Genomic DNA, 19,615 nt, shown 5'->3' on the forward strand with positions numbered 1-19,615 from the left:
TTCAATCCATGTGCCATTGATAGGGCACATGGATAAAGGGAATGTAACTCAGGCAATATAATAGAATGGAAAATTTTGGTTCATAAAGACAAAAAAAAAAAAAAAAAAAAAGAGCAGGCTAATAAAACTTAATAAAAAGAAAAAAAAACTAAAAGAAAAGTAATAAGGAAGATTGAATTCTCATTCATAGTTAATACAAAAATTTCCAGAACACCTTGAAAGGTTCTATCAGTGAGCAGTGTCACGTTAATTGGGAATAGCAAGAGAATAGGACTATCATCAATCGCAAAGTTATTTCAGTTGCTTTTGCTTTTGTTGTAACCTTAGAGAATTTTATATTAAATAACATATTTAATATTATTACTAGAGGTATGAGTATTGCGCGAACATACACCTGTTTTCATTTCATTCTTAATGGTGTAACATTTTACGATTGCTGATAACGACAGAAATTTCCACTAACTACTCAATTAGCAGGTGAGAACTGTATTGACCTATTCACATGCCTTTAGTGAGAAGATCCTTTATAAGCGCTTTTCAACTGAATATTTTCTTTCAAGAAATTATAGTTTTTATCTTCGCAAAACAGAAAAACCGTGGTAATTAAACCAAACCAAAACTTATTAGTCAGCTTCTTTATATACGCGACAGAACTTACTGTCAGGGTCGTACTTATGCACGGGCGCACGAGGCTCTAGCTGAGGGTCCCAAAAATGAGGACCAAATTAAGGGCCCCAAAAATGAAGGAGGGGGGGTCTCCGAGCACTCTAGGGCCTCGGACAAAGCATGCCTTGGAAAAAGTGTAAGTACGACCCTGCTTACTATTTTCATTGAAACGTGACATCCAGCCTGTCAGCGAAACACGCAAAACGACATTTTATATAGAATAGGAGTCATTAAATGCTGAAGTGCTGTCTATATACTGATCATCACGGATGTTTTAAATCTAACTGAATAATTTGTACATAAAGTAATTATTTTAGTTTAGTTTAGTATTTCTGTATGTGCTCTCATTTATACCTAGCTCTCGAGTTTCTTCTATTTAACAGTATATATAATCAGTATTACATAAAGCATTCAGAAGAATAATTGGCCACTTAGTGAAACAGAGTATTTTTCGTTCTCGGATGTGTATGTCTCATAAAGAGACAGAATATCAGTTAATTTTTTTTCTTTACGTAAATACATTAAATATCCACAGAGACATCCGAGTCAAATATTTAGAGTATGATACTTTTTTTTCCCTGTAAAAAAGTGAATCGCAATAGTAATAAAATTGAACACCACTGCTTTAAATGGCAGTTTACTTTTTCTTATAGCCTACTGTACCCTTTTTTCTACATTCATATAGATCGCTACAATAATTCTTTATCAACCCAGTTTAATATAGTACAGCAGCCATCTGCTGTCCTGTATTAATCCAGTCCACCGCAGACAATCCGCTCCTCTTGAGTCCGTTTTATAGGGCTCGGCGAAATGTTTTCCCAGTGCACTAAAATGACCCTGCCTGAAATCTGTTGATAAACCATCAAATCTATTGATGCATTTGCTAGTTGGTTTTATTTTTAATAGTTTGAATACGTTTTAATATTTCTCTGCTGAATAGAATAGTTTAGAAAATTGGTTGTATTAATCGTTTAATTGTTTCTGTTAATCATTTTCAATCGTATGTATTGATTTTTGTTTTAATACACTTAAAAATAATTAGATTAAACCACTGAGGTTATGAAAAGTTAAAGACAAAAAAATTTAATGTGAATTTTCAAAATATTTCGTTGATCTAATGTTAACTGAATGAAGAAATGAAGTGAAAACACAAAAATGAGCAAAGCAGGCTGCTGTATTCGCTTTGCATCTGCTATTGAAGTGGCCATTTTCGCCTGAGCAAATTAAACAATGTTCCACATTACAGTTTTGTGAATGATTTTTGTAATTAGTGTCATTCTGGATTCTGAATTTGTCTGGAAACTTATATCTATTAGTTTGAGCATAAATAAGATGATAAAACTGTAATTATTTCCGAATTCAAGTTAAAGAAACTTGAATAATACCTAACACACACACACACACACACACACACACACACACACACACACACACACACACACACACACACACACACACACACCAGTAGCCCACTCAGTATTTAATCTTAAGGCGGGGGGGGGGGGAGTTGAGTAGACTATTTGAGAATACACACTACGCATCGCATACGACCTATGACTGAGCATCTGCAATGATCGCTAATTCATAAGTAGTATAGAGATAGAAGACACGACAACATAAATAAAAAAATGAATTTTAATTACGAAAAGATTTTTGGAAATTTTTCTAGGGGGGGGGGGAGTTGAGTAGACTATTTGAGAATACACACTACGCATCGCATACGACCTATGACTGAGCATCTGCAATGATCGCTAATTCATAAGTAGTATAGAGATAGAAGACACGACAACATAAATAAAAAAATGAATTTTAATTACGAAAAGATTTTTGGAAATTTTTCTAGTGTTTTTACCTTTTTCTTTGAGGGGTCCAGGGCCCCTTTCCCCCCCACCGGGTGCGCCACTGACTCTGTCTCTCTCTCTCTCTCTCTCTCTCACACACACACTTGTGCATAATTAATTTACGAATGTACATATTCGAATGTCATACCACAACATCTGACAGTCAGACTTTTCGTTCAGTCCCTTCATGAAGTTATAAATGAATGTGGCCAGTAGGTACAAAAAAGGTTTCGGTTACCTCATCTACTACGGAAGTTATCTATGCTGTATCTGTAAACTTCCAGCGTTTCCAGATTAGTTGTACACCCTTTATGACTATGGGAACTCATATTTTTTAAGGACATATTTTATTCAATAACATTGCTTCAATAACAGGCAACTTTGAAATTCAACTGCATACAGATTTGGAACTAGGAATTCAAAACTTTTACTTGTAGTAATTATTATTTAAAGGTATGTTGAAAGCACTATCGACTAAGCAGACTACTAGCTATAATACAGTCAGAAATAAGCATTTAGTTTCATTTCAAGCCAGTGTGGTAATTGGGAGTTATTTTACTGAAAAATGCTTATATCATGCTTGGGATGTGTAAACTGTGTGTGTTACGGTCAATTTGATTAATTCAGGTATTATGCGTAATTGCCGGGGATTATCAATAATGACATAATATTTTGGAGAATATTATTAATAAAAGCGAAACGCTTATTGTTTATCGAAATCCGGCGATTATGCATAATTTCCGATAATTACTGGTTAATATGATTAAGATAATCCAGATATGATAAATGTAAAAAAAAAAATAATAAATAATCATAAAAAGCATGAAATTCTAGGCGAAGTTACTTATTAGATTGTATCCAAACAAAATTATGGAGGCAAAATTTTAATAAGTAATTATTCGACAAATTTTTAATTTCTTAATAAAATGAAATAATCCAGACTAACTAATTAACTCGATTGTATCCAGAAACGAAAAAAAAGCAATATTGCAAACGTAAATACATATGCAGATAAATAAAAAAACTATATTCTTACGTTGAACTGACACAATAAAATATAACTGTATACCAAAAATTATATAATGAAAATTAAATTACACAAAAATTTTAATTAAAACAGTGATCAAAAAGGGAATTCCAAAAAAGTATCAAATATCTGTTTAAACATTTTTTAAGTAGAAAAGCTTAAATTACTTATTAAAGCATGGCAAACTGTTATGGCGCTTTGAACTCCACTGTTTGTTTTCGCTTTTACAATTACGTCTTTTAAATCCTTGGAGCCCAAATAATGAATATTTTATGGTTTATTCTCGTAAACTTATTGTTTTATCAGTAACCTCTTCAGGCATTATATTAAAATGACATTACAAATAGTAAACTGATTTCTGACATAATTTTCCATGTTTAGTTCCGAGTGCATAAAAGTCATTAAGTTTTGCAGTTATTTTCATTGTGACGTGGTTTTCCATGGACAATCTTTTGTTCAGGCCACATAACACAAACTTCTTCAATAATTATATTTGAAAACTTATTCCCATTGTCACTCTGAATATCACTTGGAGCGCCAAATATTGTAAATATGTATATCTAAAAGTTTATAGGCAAATCCTTCAACTCCGCAATTGTATAAATTTGGTTAAATGATCTTGATTAACATGAATAAATTTGAAACTTCGATCTTCTTGAGATGGATTGCATCTCGATTAAGTCGACTTGGTATCGACTACTTTTTTGATTAAAAATCATTGGTCTAACTACTAATCCTTTTTTGTAACATATAACTTTTTGGCAAGCTGCACATAAATTCAAATAAAGTATAATAGTTTCTGCAGGTGTTTTTTTTTTAATTCTTATTAATTTCATTTTCCATGTATCTTATGTATGATATTGAAAAATTCATGCGTGGTAACATAGCATTGTATAGTTGAATTATCCGCAACTGGATAGATGAGTTTTTCGTTATCTCCTACTTCGATTACATCAAACGTTTTAATTTTTGATAATCGACTGGTGATTGTTTTTTGTTTACTCGACAGAAAACCGATGTTCGAAGCCTTTTTTGGAGTTTAGTGTGGCTAGCTTTGCATTAAATTCATTTGATGTGTTCTTTTCTAACGCTCCTTTTGAAAGGAACACTAAAAATCATAATCTTCATGCATCACTTGCAGTAATTTCATTCAGTGAATAGCCCTATGTTCAGAGTTCTGTTGCTTATATGTTAACTAACGAGGTTTTATTATATGTGCATGACGCGTTATCACGTGACAACCCCTACCCTATCGATCAAAACATATCCATATTAATCAAAGTAACCGTTGGATATTGGAGAATATACATAATGACTAGTGATTTTAATAAATTCACATACATTAACTATATTCTCCAATATGTTTAGCGATTATTCATAATTGTTGGTGATTATGCATAATCTCCTATTTATCGAATTTTTTGTAACACACACACACACTCACTCACCTTGTAAGAACATGTCTAGCCAGCAAGCAAGCTAGGCATGTTCTCAAAAGAAAGTGAAGAAATGATGGCGCAATCAGTTCACTGGAACATTATTCATAAAAATACTATAGAAAAAACCTTAGGCAGAAACTGAACTCTCGGAAATGACTATAATGTGTGTGTGTGTGTGTGTGTGTGTGTGTGTGTGTGTGTGTGTGTGTGTGTGTGTGTGTGTGTGTGTGTGTGTGTGTGTGTGTGTGTGTGTGTGTGAGTGAGTGAGAGAGAGGTTCATCGATTAATTGGACCATCCTTTTCTGAACAGCATCAAACATTTTTCGGGAGTTTTGTGGTGTACTACTGCAAATATGCGAACAGTATTGTAAGGTTTTTGTATTTATTCACCTCTAGCATAGCATTGCTGACGACCTGAGAAAGTATTATATGTGGTGCTGTTAGTAACACCACCAGAGAAGGTTAGTTTGCCTTTTATTGATGGTAAAAGATGGATTTTTTTTTTAATTCCATCAAACTGCTTAATATCATATGCAGGCAGAGTGTTACCCAACGGACGCATCCATATGCTTATCAACAATACTGTCGCTATCAGAAATTTCACTTTTTAAAACCTTTGTCTCCTCATGGCTAAAATGATGCTTTTCAAGTGATTTTTTTTTTCTCTCGAAATGGCGCTTGAAGGGGGTGTGCAGGATTTTCCTTAACAACAGGATATGCAGTATGGAAACATTTAGGAGAATCCTTTCTTGTTACTTTTGGCATGTCATGTTTTGTCATTCGTCGGTTATTTTCTATGCATCGGCGTTCTAGACGATGGTTGATTACTGCACGTTATGGTCAGTGACTTCCCTTCCTCTCTTCAGACATCACCGATGCAGTGACTCAGTCTCTGTTCTGTCGCCTACCATCTTTGTTCTATAAGTTAATTTCTCTCACTGAGCAATAACCCTATTGATAGCTTTGAAGATGATGGTACACTCCATTTCTCCTCATATGACAAGTAGTACCTTAAACATTCTTCAGTGGGGATAAGAATAACATAGTCACCCTGAAGCCACTAATACAATCTTGCTTTCTTTCGAGGAAAAAAAATCAGTTAACCTTAACTGTCCCCAAGAAGATTGCACATTCCTTGAGATTGAACTCTTTGGTGATTCTTCAGGTTTTTTTTTTATTTTCTAACTCTCAAAAATGAGAAGACCCGTCTGGGACTTCCACAGGATACTAACCATACTTAGCGACTCTTCTACTTCCATTTTCCTCCTTAACAAAGATTTTCATCTTAGCTAGACCTCACTGACACCTAGTAAAACAACAATAACAACAACAAAACTCAAGGAAATCCTGCGTTGTCTAGCTATAATACAATATTGCAGGAAATTGCAGAGACACTGTTTATTCCTGACCTGGTGTGATGTAATGTTAGTCAGGTCAGGGCTAAAAGCTCCTGATCAATGTTTGTACCAGCTCCATAAATAAACAATTCGGCCCTGAGCATGGCTTTCTGACTAGTGATTGGCAGAATAATGTTTATCGCATACATATACATTTGGTGAGGTAAAATATTAACAGTATGGTATGCTGGATATGAAAGAATAATATTTGTTGCAAGCATATACAATTGACAGGTGAAAATGGTATGACTCCTCTTTCTCTGATTTTGGATGAAAGTTTATGAGAAATATTAACTGAGCAACCCGTTGATTGTTTTTGGAAAAGAGGTTTACGGATTATTATAATCTTTTCTACAGCCGGGATAACTACATTATTACTTGTATAAAGCATTAATCACACAATCCGAACTGCGATTTATTCTAAAAATAGCCAGTACTGGTTTTTTCTTTCCTGTGGATTCCAAAGTAAAGTTAACAGGAACAAGCGCAAATTCGTAGAGCTAATTACCTCCGAGAGCTTTATTTACATTGTACAAAATGGTGGTTTATCATCTCTGAGAAAATCTCTTCCCCCCTCCCCATTCCACCTTTGAGTCTCTAAACGCCTCACAACCATTCCATTAATAACACAGCAATAGTCTAATTTTAGGACTTCAAGTTTAAGAATTTAAATAAGCTACAAAATGCATACTTATCAGGTTTATTTGTAATTTCCACTCATGACTAATAAAGCATTCAGCATTAAAAAAAAACTGAAAGTAATTACCTTATATATGGTAATGGTTATGTCTCATTTCAAAGCAATGAACATATCGTCCACACAATTGTAATACTATAATATTAGCTATTATTTAGAGACAGTACATTTACAGAACTACAATGAATACGCAAGTGAAAAACTATTCGAATACGATCAAAGATTTGTATGACTGTAAATAGCAATACATAGCGGTTTTAATATTTATAATACTTGAGACACTTTTATAGCGTAAAACTACTTAAAATATTTATATATATATATAGTATGCACAAATCGAAATAGTTTCAAAGAGAATAGTTTCATTTGCAGGTATATAGTTGAAGGTATTATTTTATAAAATATGCTACTGCTGCTTTATGATTAATATGACTTAAACTCGGTTTACTTCTGATAAAATAAGAGATCAGATAAGATAAAATGATATTACCTTGAATGTGTTTATTTCTAAATCAAAACTCTTATCATTACGTGATGTAATTCTAAAGTTTTTCTTTTTTTTTTTTAGAATTAAAGAACTTTAATTTAGAAAAAAACTAAATAGCTTTTTATAAATCAAAATATTTGGCACTACCGCTGCCCAAAGTGTACAATAAAAGGAAAATGTTCGGAATTTATACAACCAGGTTTTTTCGATATGGAGAATCCTAGAAGAAATTTGACCAGTTACAATTTCCATAGTTGCTCGCTCGCTGCAGAACCTGAACAAGCAAACAGACAAACGAAACGTACTAAAAATCTTCAAAAATTATAGTGCGAACTGTGCTTAATCTCTTTGTTTGGCAGGAGTGGCGACGCAGTCGTCATAACATTCTCTTTTGGCTGGAAAAGCCGTGTGTGAGTTAATATTTACAGACGGCTGTGCAGATTTTTTTCTTTCTCTCCCCCCACCCCCGGTCATCCTACTGTGGAATGAATGTCTTTAGATATAGTATAAATTTGAGGCCGCCATCCTGCTTATTGAAGGCTTGAAGTGGTTTGTAAAAAAAAAAAAAAATCATATTTACTTTCCAGAGCAGAGCTCTGAATTATCTAGCCTTTTCCTCGGTACTAATATACAGGGTGTTCGGGATAAATTTGACATATTTACAATTAATTATATTTTTCCTTAAGTTACATGTATTAACACACACTTCTCTTCATTTAAAAGTTTGGACCCTTCTTCATTCATATACAAGATGTCAGAAAGGATGGATAGCTGGAACCCACCTGAATCATGGAAGAGAATAACTTGTATCATGATGATTCGTGCCCGCCATCAAAATAAGGATATTACGACTGCTGCCCAATGCTCCCTGAATACAGTAAAAACAATCAGGCATGAACTAGAGACTTGCAATGGTGACTACGAGGATGTAGCAAGAAGAAAGATCCCTAGCAGACGATCTGATTGCGTTCGTACAGCAGAATTCCTCGCAAATCTGCAGGAACAGGTGTTGAAGAACCCTGACATTGGAATTCGGGCTTTGTTCGTGGAGTTGCTAACTGTAGTCAAGCCCTGGATAACAAGGGTAGCCAATGGTAGGCCGTATGTATGGCAGCAGGATTCGGCCCCTTGCCACACCTCTGGGAAAAGTCAAAAATGGTTGTCTGAAAATTTCTACAACTTCACCAGTCCAAATGTTTGGCCTCCAAACTCCCCAGACCTTAACCCCATGGATTATTTTGTATGGGGCGCAGTTGAAAAAGACACCAATCGCACTTCCAGTAATACAAAAGCCCAGTTAATGGATAAAATTAAAACAGTTTTTGCGGCCCTTCCCAGGGAGACTGTAGCATCAGCTTGTTCGAGGTTCCGAAGCAGAATTGAAGCTGTGATCGATGCTAATGGTGGTTATTTTTGAGTAAATCTTGTTGATAGTATTGTAATTAACTCTGCCTGTAATGTTTTTTTGTCAATTCATTAAATTTAATAGATAGAAAGAAGATTTTCTTTTTCCTTACGAAACTGTCAAATTTATCCCGAACACCCTGTATATACCGTCTTTCGTGGATGGGTAGCGGAAAGAATAGGCATCAAAGGGTTTTCGTAGTCCAGCACAGATAGTAGAGGATTAATGTCAGAATAAATAATAAATATATAAAATTCATGCAAGAAATATTCACGGAAAATAGATAACGGATAAACATGATTCGAAAAGCGTACTCACTCACAGATTATATGAAAATATAATTCTTGATGATGATTACGAAATACAAAATTTCGTATTGTGTAATGATATCTTTAAAAAAATACAGAGTTTTTATGATTTAGTTGTAATTACGGACAAGTCTATAAACTACGTGTATTCTCTGTCTATTTTGCAGAATTATTGAGATCTGAGACCTATAATCCCGCGAAATCAGCTAATCTGTTTGCCCACGGTACTAAAATGTGTTATAGGTTCAGAGTATACAAATTTGCCAAGGGCACCACAAACTATTTTTGGCACTCTTTGCAAATTCGTATTCATGCACTTTTTTTTTTAGTGTAATACTTTCAGTAATTTATAAAATATCCCATCTGACGAAGGCTGCCTTGACAACTTTCCCAAGAAGTTTTCAAGATTCCTACATTATTGGGTTTAAACGTTTCACAGGTGCGATTCACATAAAAAAACTTGCCATTCTATGATCTGCTTTTGTAATTGGGTGGGATTCCCTCACTTTTTTTTTTTTTTTTTCTTTTCAGTACATGTCATGCTGGAGCTTCATCTCTTCATTTCCACCGATGTGCCCAGTGCTGTGTTCTTTCATTTTAATCTTTCATGTTTGGAAGAAAGAAACAAGGCTTTCACACACACTAACCTTTATGATACTCTCCATTCTTCTTCTTCTTCCTCGTTTGATCTTAACTAAGCTTTAAGATTCACCATATCTAATCTCTTGAAGACTGATCTCCATCTTCAGTGAAAAATAATCTGACTTCCCCTTTCCTTAATTCCAGTAATATCGAAATTCTCAGACTCAGATCTCTCTCTTCTTCGGCTGACATTTATCTCTGGCCATTGCTTCCATCACACCAAACTCTAAGAACTTAATGTTCTTTCTGCTCAAGACGTTACTAATTATCTAATCCAAATTGTGAATTACAAATACCAAATCTTTGAATACTGTTCCCACATTTGAGGTGGTGCACCAAAAATTTCCCTTAAAACTCTTCCCATTGGTAAGAGGAAGATAGTACGACCAATTCGGTGAACCTTGTCTCACTGACTTACTCCAACTAACTTACAGACGGCCTGTTTCTGTTACATAGCTTTTCTACGGGTATTCCGACACTATTTCGCTGAACCGACATCCACCTGTCTTGCACATTTATGTAAGCCTATAATTACACCAGCACATTGTCCTAACATTCATTTACAGACCACCTAGAAACCCACAGAACTCCTTGTCCTTCTCTTTTTGCCCTTTCATTCCTTCTACCTAGTTCACTGGAACAGTCTTCTTCTTCTCCAATTACCTCAAGGACATATATATATGGACATATACACCTTGGTATATACTGTGGTATAGACCAAGATATATATACCTTGAGACCTCCAACCGATCGAAAGAATATTGATAGACTCTTCTTTATGTTCCGTAACCTCTCGAGTGCGGTTAGTGTTTTTATTATTATTATTATCCAGGTCCCAAACAACTTATAGTAGCTTTTGTTTCAAAGTTTAAATATGAATTTTGGCATTTCGTGGAGTTTGTGCCCTTGCACCTTTGATGGACATGTCTCCTTGTAGAAAGCCGAGAATAATAATATCATTTAAACCACTTAAACTCGAGTTTTATTTATTTATTTATTTTTTTTTTTTAAGATTTAAATATTGTTTTGCAGAAGAAAAAAAAGAAAGAAAATTGTTGTATGGTGCATTTTTAAAAACTTCTGTCGCTGTTTAAATAGGATTATGTGATTTTTTTTTCTCTCGTAAATAGTATTTATTTGAAACCGCATCCATCCAATTTTTTCACTATTGTTCATTTAATCCGCTTTTCTGCCTACCAAAATGTAATGTTCCAGCTCTCTAACACTAGCTGAAGTAAAAATTTACAAAAATAAATAAAGAACAGTTTTTTTTTTTTTTTTTGTGCACTAGCGTAATTACCATACTGTAAAACCTCTAAACGAGGAAAGAAGTGTACAAATGAAACATTAGTTGGTTTAAAAGAATGCTCTGGGGGCGTGGGGTTCTAAAAAACTGCAGAGTAACTCATCTAAGTTTTCGGCCCATGAAATGTAGGAGAAAATAAATTATCGTGGTTTTGTCGCCATATATGCAACATATAAATCAAAATACGACAAATGCGTCCATTAAACGTAATTTATTTGTTACCTCTATATAGATATGCTAGTTTCCTACATGATATTTAGGTTAAAGTATTTTTATTATTTGTATATCGCCATATATATAGAATTAAAATAAACTTTACCATTTAGTAATGATGCCATTGTCCCTTTCTTTAACGTTAGTCTAACTGTTCTCATTTTATTCATCTCTAGTTTGTTTCTTAACCGCATATAGGATGTTCTTCATTATATTTCAATGTAAAAAAATAATAAGAATTTTTTGATGTGTGTCGAAGTGCAAATTATTAAAACCACAGTAACTTTAAATTCTTTGCATAGTTTTATAAAAAGTATCATCGCCACAAAGAATTAATACTGCTACCATAGCAACAGTGATGACACACTAACATGAATATCTTCCACAAACTAAAGAAAAAAAATAATAAAAAGGTAAAAGAAATGAAGGTAATAGTTATCTGTGGACTTCAACCGGTTTCCAACCTGAGCTAGAGTTATTTGATCTGTACCCCTTTTTAACTGGTCAGGCTGCCATCATGAAAGAGCGGAATTTTACATAGGAGATGGAAAATTCCATTCACTAATCAGCTTCAACTCCAGTAGGAGCAGTGTTCTGTTACAACCAATCCGACGAGACAGTGCTTATGACGTTGCTATCCGCTCACTCTCTCTCCGTTCCTTTATGTCAAGAGCACGAGTTGGTTACCGCCAAAGTGTAGTTCACTGATCTACAGCACACGTTGAAGTGTCGTTTGGTACTCCGCTGCTGTGCATTCGTTTCCGTGTTCATAATGGGAGTCAAGGATTCCGCTGTCTACTCTCCTTTTGTAAGTCATGCTTAATTAATATATTAGAAAATATTCGAATATTTATAAAATTGAAATAAATCAGTCATTGGAAATGTAATTAACGCGCAGAAAAATATTTAATGTAACTAGTATAACCATCGAATTAGGATAAAATAAAATATATGAGATAGTAATTTCTCACAAAAAATTAGAGAATACCTTAACGAATGGTCTGTTTGTAGCTGTGTGCTTATTGAAATTTTTATTGAGAGGTATTTTATGTTCACATCGGTTTTCAAATGGTTAAAATGCTATATACAGTCCTTGTACCCGATTTCAAGAATTTTAATCGCATTAGCTAGTTAATCTTTGGGTTGTGCCCCTGCTAGAAACAAATATTTTCGAAGGAAATCTGATGAAATACAAAGCTCTTCTTAATACTTTTAGATGAGCTTCAGATTTTGTCAAGGCTAACTAGTGGGGGGGGGGGGACGTTAAAGCTTGTCGTAATTTTAGTGTCGAGTATAAACTTTTTGTTTGAAAAGTTTTGGATTTTATTTAATATACTGAACAAATCTAGCGAGAAACGGACAGATAATCATCTTGTGATATAAAATTCTTAGGTGAACAACATCCTATAAGATTTTGGTGCATCTACTGCACTGATATATGATAATTTCCATTATACTAATATAATTTCTTATCATAAATATTTTCACGTTAGGGTCTCTTTTTCAGAATCCTTTAGCTCAGAAATGCTAGTTATAACCGACATCTTCAAGAAGATGTTACTTTAATGATGATGAGTTTTATTCCAAAATGTAACATTACTATATTAATAATATACGTTCTTTGGGATTAAAAATGTAATAAAATTTTGAAAGTAGCCTCATTTCTCTTGAATGAAATGCGTATCCCAAAGTAGCATATGTTTGCGTGAAGTATCGGCTTTATTTGATTTTTTCCTCTGTTGTACTAATAAATTTGTTTGTGATATTCATTTATTGGCGGAATCTAATTAAAATTTTAAAGTTAATAAAAATTGGAATTAAAATTTTGAGTCATGCAGTTCATCAGCGTAGCGAGAAATAGTTAATCTGACTGCTGCGCTGCGCACTATGGACAAATCTATTTTAAGATTGATGGTAGCCACCATTTCTATCCTCAATACAGATCGTTTTGGATCTGGACATTTAAGCAGTGTAATTAGTTTTATTTTATAAATGAAAGATTCCAAATATAATTTAATGTTTAAAGAGTTAACTACGTCATTTTCTTATTATATAACAAAGTTTTTGCTTATATACGGATAGAATCGAATATTATATATAAAATTTCGATTCGAATTTATGCACCTTTTTAGCACTTTCATAATGGCCTTTCAACGGAAGGCGAGTTTACCTGTCTCAAATCGACTCAGAAACGCATACAGTGGACTGTGGAGATCGGTTTGACTGCCTGACCGATTAAAACATTAGGCGTAGTAAATCAGGTTACTTTGCCGTACCCAGCCGTTTCGCTTATTACTTGAATGGAAGATGAAATATAAAATGCGTGTTGTGTTTCCTGTAACCGGTTTATAAGCGAAATATTTGCAATTGGGAAGAGTTTCTTCATTAAAGAAGATCGAGTCTTGCCTCTGCTAGATGGTATAAGGTTTTTTTTTTTAAGAAACTAAAATTGAAACATAGCGTCTAAAAGAGTTCGAAAATCAATACACTGTGCATTAGCAACAGCATGCGTACAAGGACGTTCCAGAGTTTATTTAAACCCACTCTTTATGCAAAGAAAAAAAAAATGTTTTGCATTTCGCCAAATGTCCCCGGTTTTTACAGGTTAAAATATATATTTAAATATAATGCTTCGATGTACACTTCGAAATACATGTCCAGCTCACTGCGACGTTTTTGATTGATTGAATTGATATTTTAGGTTCTGTATATAGTGGGTATAACATGTCGCATCTGATTCTTCAGAGACCATTATCATAACTAGACGAAATATTTTTCAGAGGATTTTCCTGTCAAAAGCTGAAAAGTCCTCCGCTGTCGTTAAATATCGAGGTTTCGCATCCATAGATAACAAGTAGACGAATTATCGATTTATCTTTTTTTAATTATAGATTAGAAAAAGATATTCGTAACTTATCGTTTCTCAACGAATATGTTTTCATCCGAATACATAAAGAGAATAAAATTCCTGTTTGTCCTTTATTCGATTCTGCTACCCCATTTAGTTGGCTGGTAATCATTACTCGTAATATTTAATATGTTCCAATTTCTGTAATTAAAGGTTCCCAATTTTCATGCTTGTATCAGTTAGCTGATTATACCTGGCATTAATGATTATTTTTCTGATTAATTTTTAGCCTTATGTGCTCATTTATGTAATTCTAAATCCCTTTTAATCTGCTTTCTCTTTGGTTCTCGACATATCGTTAATGTCATTTGCTACAGTTCTGCACCGATTTAATTATTTATTTTATTTTATTTTATTTTATGTGCCTTTAATGTCTACTAGTCTTTAATGTGCTTTAATGTCTACTAGCAGCTATCGGATAATATATTTCAGAGCCGAGTTAAAAAAAAAAAAAGAACTTTAAAGGGATCTGTTAAATTATTTTGCATTTTAACAAGTGCTTTCTTCTGGATTTTCCATTGCGAATCTTGTGAGTTATATAATTTTTCTATATTTATGCAGTCATATGCTTATTGGAAATAAAAAAAATATGATTTATATTAAATTCATCTTTTTCATAAATGTTTAACAATTATAGATTTGCCTTTTCTGAAATCTACTGGTTGTAGTAGCTTGCAACTTAGCATCTTCATTTCTGTCTAGTATTCAAAAAATTAGATAAATAATAATTTAAAAAGTATCCAGTGAAATGCGGCTAATATTTTTTTATTAGTAGACATGCATTAGACCTTGAAGACCAAAGAAATATTACTTTATGAACTTATGTATTTAATTTTTATTAGATCTTTGAAAAGTGTATTGTAAATATTGCTTTTAAGTAATCATTATGAAATTTTGGAAAATTAAATAAATTGGGAGATAAATAAATATTTCATTAACAAAAGTTATTGATCGTCTCCTATTTATCGATTTTATTGATAATGGATGCCTCCTGCACTGTCAAATGATGTGAGTAAATTTTATTGCATAGTTGTTATTAAATATTTCTTCTAATTAAACCGAAAACGAACTGCTGTAAAAATTCAAACTAATTTGGAGAAGTAAATTTGATTAACTGGCGCCTCGGTCAAATACATGGATTGCTTTTGCCATTAGTTGGCAGATTGCAGTTCTTTGGTTTGTGTAAGAATGGTGATTAATAACGACAACGACAAAAAAGCAGCACTTTCACATTGCCATAAAAACCGGGATGACACATTGGCTGACTCAAGGAAAGGAACTTAATCATATTTCTTGGAAAATGGCATCCCGCTGTGTACAGCTACTTTTGGTCTGTCTATATCTACCGAACACAAAGTTGCGCATGCTCGATAATATGGGCAGAAAGAAGACAATCGATATCAACGTTGCCACGGAAACGGTACTTCCCTGCATGGTTTAATGTACCACGGTGAAATGCGCGTTCAAGGAAGTGCTGGATGGCGTCCATATTAGGCCGAGACGGCTATACAGATTGCTTTGTGGAAGATTCTTTTACAAGGTGTCGTTGGTTCATGGCATCATTTTTTTTTTTTTAGTGTCATATTGAGTAAACATTGTCAACACTAGCCTAATTGCCTACATAAATAGCACATATCAGAAATTTTTGTATGTTTGTGAGCAATGTAACCGAAATTTAGTAACCGAGGATCTCCTGGCATACGTGTATCATCATTTACTTCGATCGACTATCGGCTGGAAAGCTGCATTGCTATTTTTAGAACTCGCTGTCGTATGAAGTTTGACTATTGCACAACATTTCCCTATTTCCTGCAAAACATCACATTTGATTCGCTTTTTAACAATGTAATTTCTTTCGCTATTTTTAATCGCTAGCCATGAAAAAAAAAATAATCTTCGTATTCTAACTACACCATACTCAAAAATTAACACAAATATATATTTGGATCTCCTAGTGTAGTATATAATATACTGTACATTTCTTTAAATGTGTACATGTATGCGTGACTAAAAATATAGTCATGGATTCCCTATTCTGTTTCAAGCTGTGTGCAGTTATTTCAGAGGTAGATTTGAGACTGTTCTTAGAACTACATGTGAGGTTGTAATTTATCCTCAGAATGAAGTTGAACTTTGTAAAAACACTACTTAGTATCGGTCGAAAACTATATACAGGAAAACTTCGCTTAATGCGATTAATTAATCCATCAATTAATGCGCGCTAAGCGAAATCGCCTCAAGCGAATGCAATAAGCAATAGAAATGATTATAATTCATTCCATCAGTTAGCGTAAATTTGAAAAAAGAATTACAGTATAAGCTATATTAGAGGTAAAATCATCAAATTTAATAAAAATCAATTGCTTAAATTTTTATTTAATGTCTAAACATTTCATTGAGCTACTTTTTTTCACAAAAAAAAAAAAAGTAAAGATGTTTGAATTGTACTCGACTTTTTCATCTTGTGATGCAATTTGCGATAGCTGGCGATCGCTTTATCAATATTTAGGCAGACTTCGAATCTTCGTTCCATGTCAGGATCATCATTAAACAAAATTTCCTTAGCATACTCATGTTTGTGTAAGAGTGGTAAGAATTGAAAATTAGCTCAAGTTCTTTTGCAGTTAGCTTCTTAGTTAACATTCTCTTGTTCGCACTCCTTATCTTCTTCTTCATATGCACGCTATTCTTCTAGTTGAAGGCGATCATTCTCGCTTAAATGTTCTGAATGGAATCGAACAAGTTTCTCACATCTTCATTATCCAGTTCATTAAATCCAAGTTCTTTTTCCAATTGTGCTGATTTTTTCAATAATGTTAGATCTTGGATTTTGCGCATGATAAACTAACATAGACGTGAGTTTAAAGTCGCATTCTGCATTGCCGCCTAATTAAAGCGTAAGACGATCTTTAGATACTTTGTATCCTGGTTGAGGTGCTTCAGTTGAGAGGCATACGCTTCCAAAAGAGACCAATTTCGTCGACGTTGAATATTTGCCGATCGTCATAATCACCCTCCTGAATTATCCTTTGCAATTCTTCAGGAAACTTGGTCACAGAATCTTTATTAGCATTAGCAGATTCCTCAGTTATTCTTACGTTATGAGTCCAGTTCGATTTTTAAAGCGGTCAAACCATTCTAAACTCACAGCAAAGCTTTCACATCCCTCTTGAAATTTGGTCTCTTTCAATGAGGTAAAAATATGGAGAGCTTTTGCCTGAATATTCCCTGTACTAAGAGATATTCTTTTTTGGTTATTAATCCTCAATGCAGAGCGAATAGAATTAAATTAAATGGATTATCTGCATGCTTAAAGAAGCGGTAGCAACTTTTTCTTGTTTTTTGTATTATTAGCTCTTATTTAATATAGTCCAAATTGTAGACTCGCTGTATGCCAGGTCTCGCACAATCATTCTATTACTGACTAAGTTTAACACACGTGAACCACAGTAGTAGGTTTTTTATTACGTAAATATTTCGTCCTAGGTATCTTAAGACGTCATCATTACAGTAAAGCAATACTAGGAATGACAAAAGAAAGGGCGCGTACGTACGAATCCAAATTGCGTGCAGTGGCGCGTTGTGGCCTGAACTTAAATGAAATTTAACTAAATTACTTAAATTAAATTAAAATTAATTACAGTTAAGTTATTATTTTACACAATTTTGTATGACAATTTCCCATACTTTAGGGATGGCAAGAACATCATTGCGGTTTAGATTTGGTCTGTGGAGTAGGGCTTCAGCACTTTCTTCGTATAAACGTTTATATTTATATGAAGATCTGTGTAGAAGCTTTGTCTTTTTCCAATAGATCTTGTGGTTTGGGTTTTCAGCTCCATGTTGAGCGAGGCCATGAGGCGGTTTAAACTGAAATGCGTTTAAAAATTGATCTGTCTGTCTGTCCAAAATAAGAGAGTTTACAGGAGCATGGAACTCGTATACACCAGCTAGTAGCATAGGTGAAAGTTTGTCTTTAGGCGAGGGTAACAAGTTTTGGATCTGGTTGATGGGTTTGTAGGTGGCAGCAAGATTGTATTTCTTCATAATTTTCGAGAGCCGTTCAGAGATGCCTTTGATATAAGGTGGGAATTCTATGGGGTTGTTCTTGTCTAGGTTGAAGTGCAGAGAAATTGCTGATGATTTTCAGAGTTGTTTTGAGATTGTAACCATTTAGAGTGGCTGTGTTTTTGATTATTTCCAATTCTTGTTTTAGAGAATCCTCGGAGGAGCATAATCTGTGTGCTCTGATTGCCAATGATTTAATGATGCCAAATTTTTGAGAAGAATGATGAGCTGAAGTATTGTGAATGTAGCGGCCTGAAAATGTCGGTTTGCGATAGACAGAGGTGGATAGACAGAAATGGAACCGTCTTCTTTTCTTTGGATGTGTAAATCCAGAAAGGGGATGCCTTGTGGGGATCCTCTTTCTAATGTAAATGTGATGCGAGGATGAAGAAGTTTGATTTTTTTTCTAAAAACTGAAGTAGCTCTTGTTCGGAATGACTCCAAACTGCGAAGATATCATCGACATATCGAAGCCAGAGTTTTGGTTTGAGTTTGAATGAGAGGATTTTTTCTTCTAGATGTTCTATAAACAGATCTGCCAAGTTGGGTGACAAGGGGGACCCCATTGCTGTTCCCTCCTCTTGCTTGTAGATTTTTCCTTTCCATGTGAAGTAACCAGAAGTGATAACAAATTTGAACAGTTCAACAATGTCCGAGGGAAATTTTTGATTTAATAGGTCTACAGTTTCATTATGGGGGATATTGGTGAAGAGAGAGACGATATCGAAGCTAATTAGTATGTCTGTTGTCAGCAGTTTAATGTCTTTTATTTTGGTGTTAAACTTAGTTGAATTCTCCACAGGTTTCTCTATATAATCATTCTATTACTAGAGTCACTTTCATGTCTCTTAATGACTTCCAGCTTTTCCTCTCGCTGCAGATTGGCGACAAAAAATTTCGCGTAACGTAAAAAATCGTGTTAACCGATTAATCAGTCGCTTAAAGCGGGAAATAGTATCATTTCATTAAGCCACTAACTGACAATCGCGCATATCGAATTCGCGTTAAGCGAGGTTTTCCTGTATAGTCTTCATTAAGCTGATTTTCTAATGAACGGTACGACCTGCAGAGGTCGTACCGTTCCCCTCATGTCGACCAGATTTAGAATATACGTATTTCGTATTGTTTATTCTCCTCTAAGAATTTCAGCCTAGTCTGGTGAAAGGTCACTGTTGCGGGGGGGGGGGATCGCATCCTTCTCAGACACACCT

The 19,615-nt window shown here is 34.1% G+C and overlaps 1 protein-coding gene across 2 annotated transcripts in view; it reads left to right on the forward strand.

Annotated features, from left to right (window-relative positions):
• The window catches only part of LOC150104801 (sodium- and chloride-dependent glycine transporter 1-like), a 211,450-nt gene that overhangs the window by 27,562 nt on the left and 164,273 nt on the right, over nt 1-19,615 (forward strand). The window contains exon 1 of one of the 2 annotated variants that reach the window (XM_090395360.1): nt 12,134-12,236. The exons of the other annotated variant lie outside the window; for it this stretch is intronic. Coding sequence (XP_090251486.1) covers nt 12,201-12,236 — 36 coding nt within the window. The 5' untranslated portion in view covers nt 12,134-12,200. Of the gene's footprint in view, nt 1-12,133; nt 12,237-19,615 lie in introns of those variants that run through there. 2 annotated transcript variants of the gene reach the window in all.

The sequence above is a fragment of the Typopeltis vanoorti genome, chromosome 7 (assembly GCF_054136105.1).
Source record: "Typopeltis vanoorti isolate ZY-2024b chromosome 7, IOZ_Tvanoo_1.0, whole genome shotgun sequence".
NCBI classification, from domain to species: domain Eukaryota; kingdom Metazoa; phylum Arthropoda; class Arachnida; order Uropygi; family Thelyphonidae; genus Typopeltis; species Typopeltis vanoorti.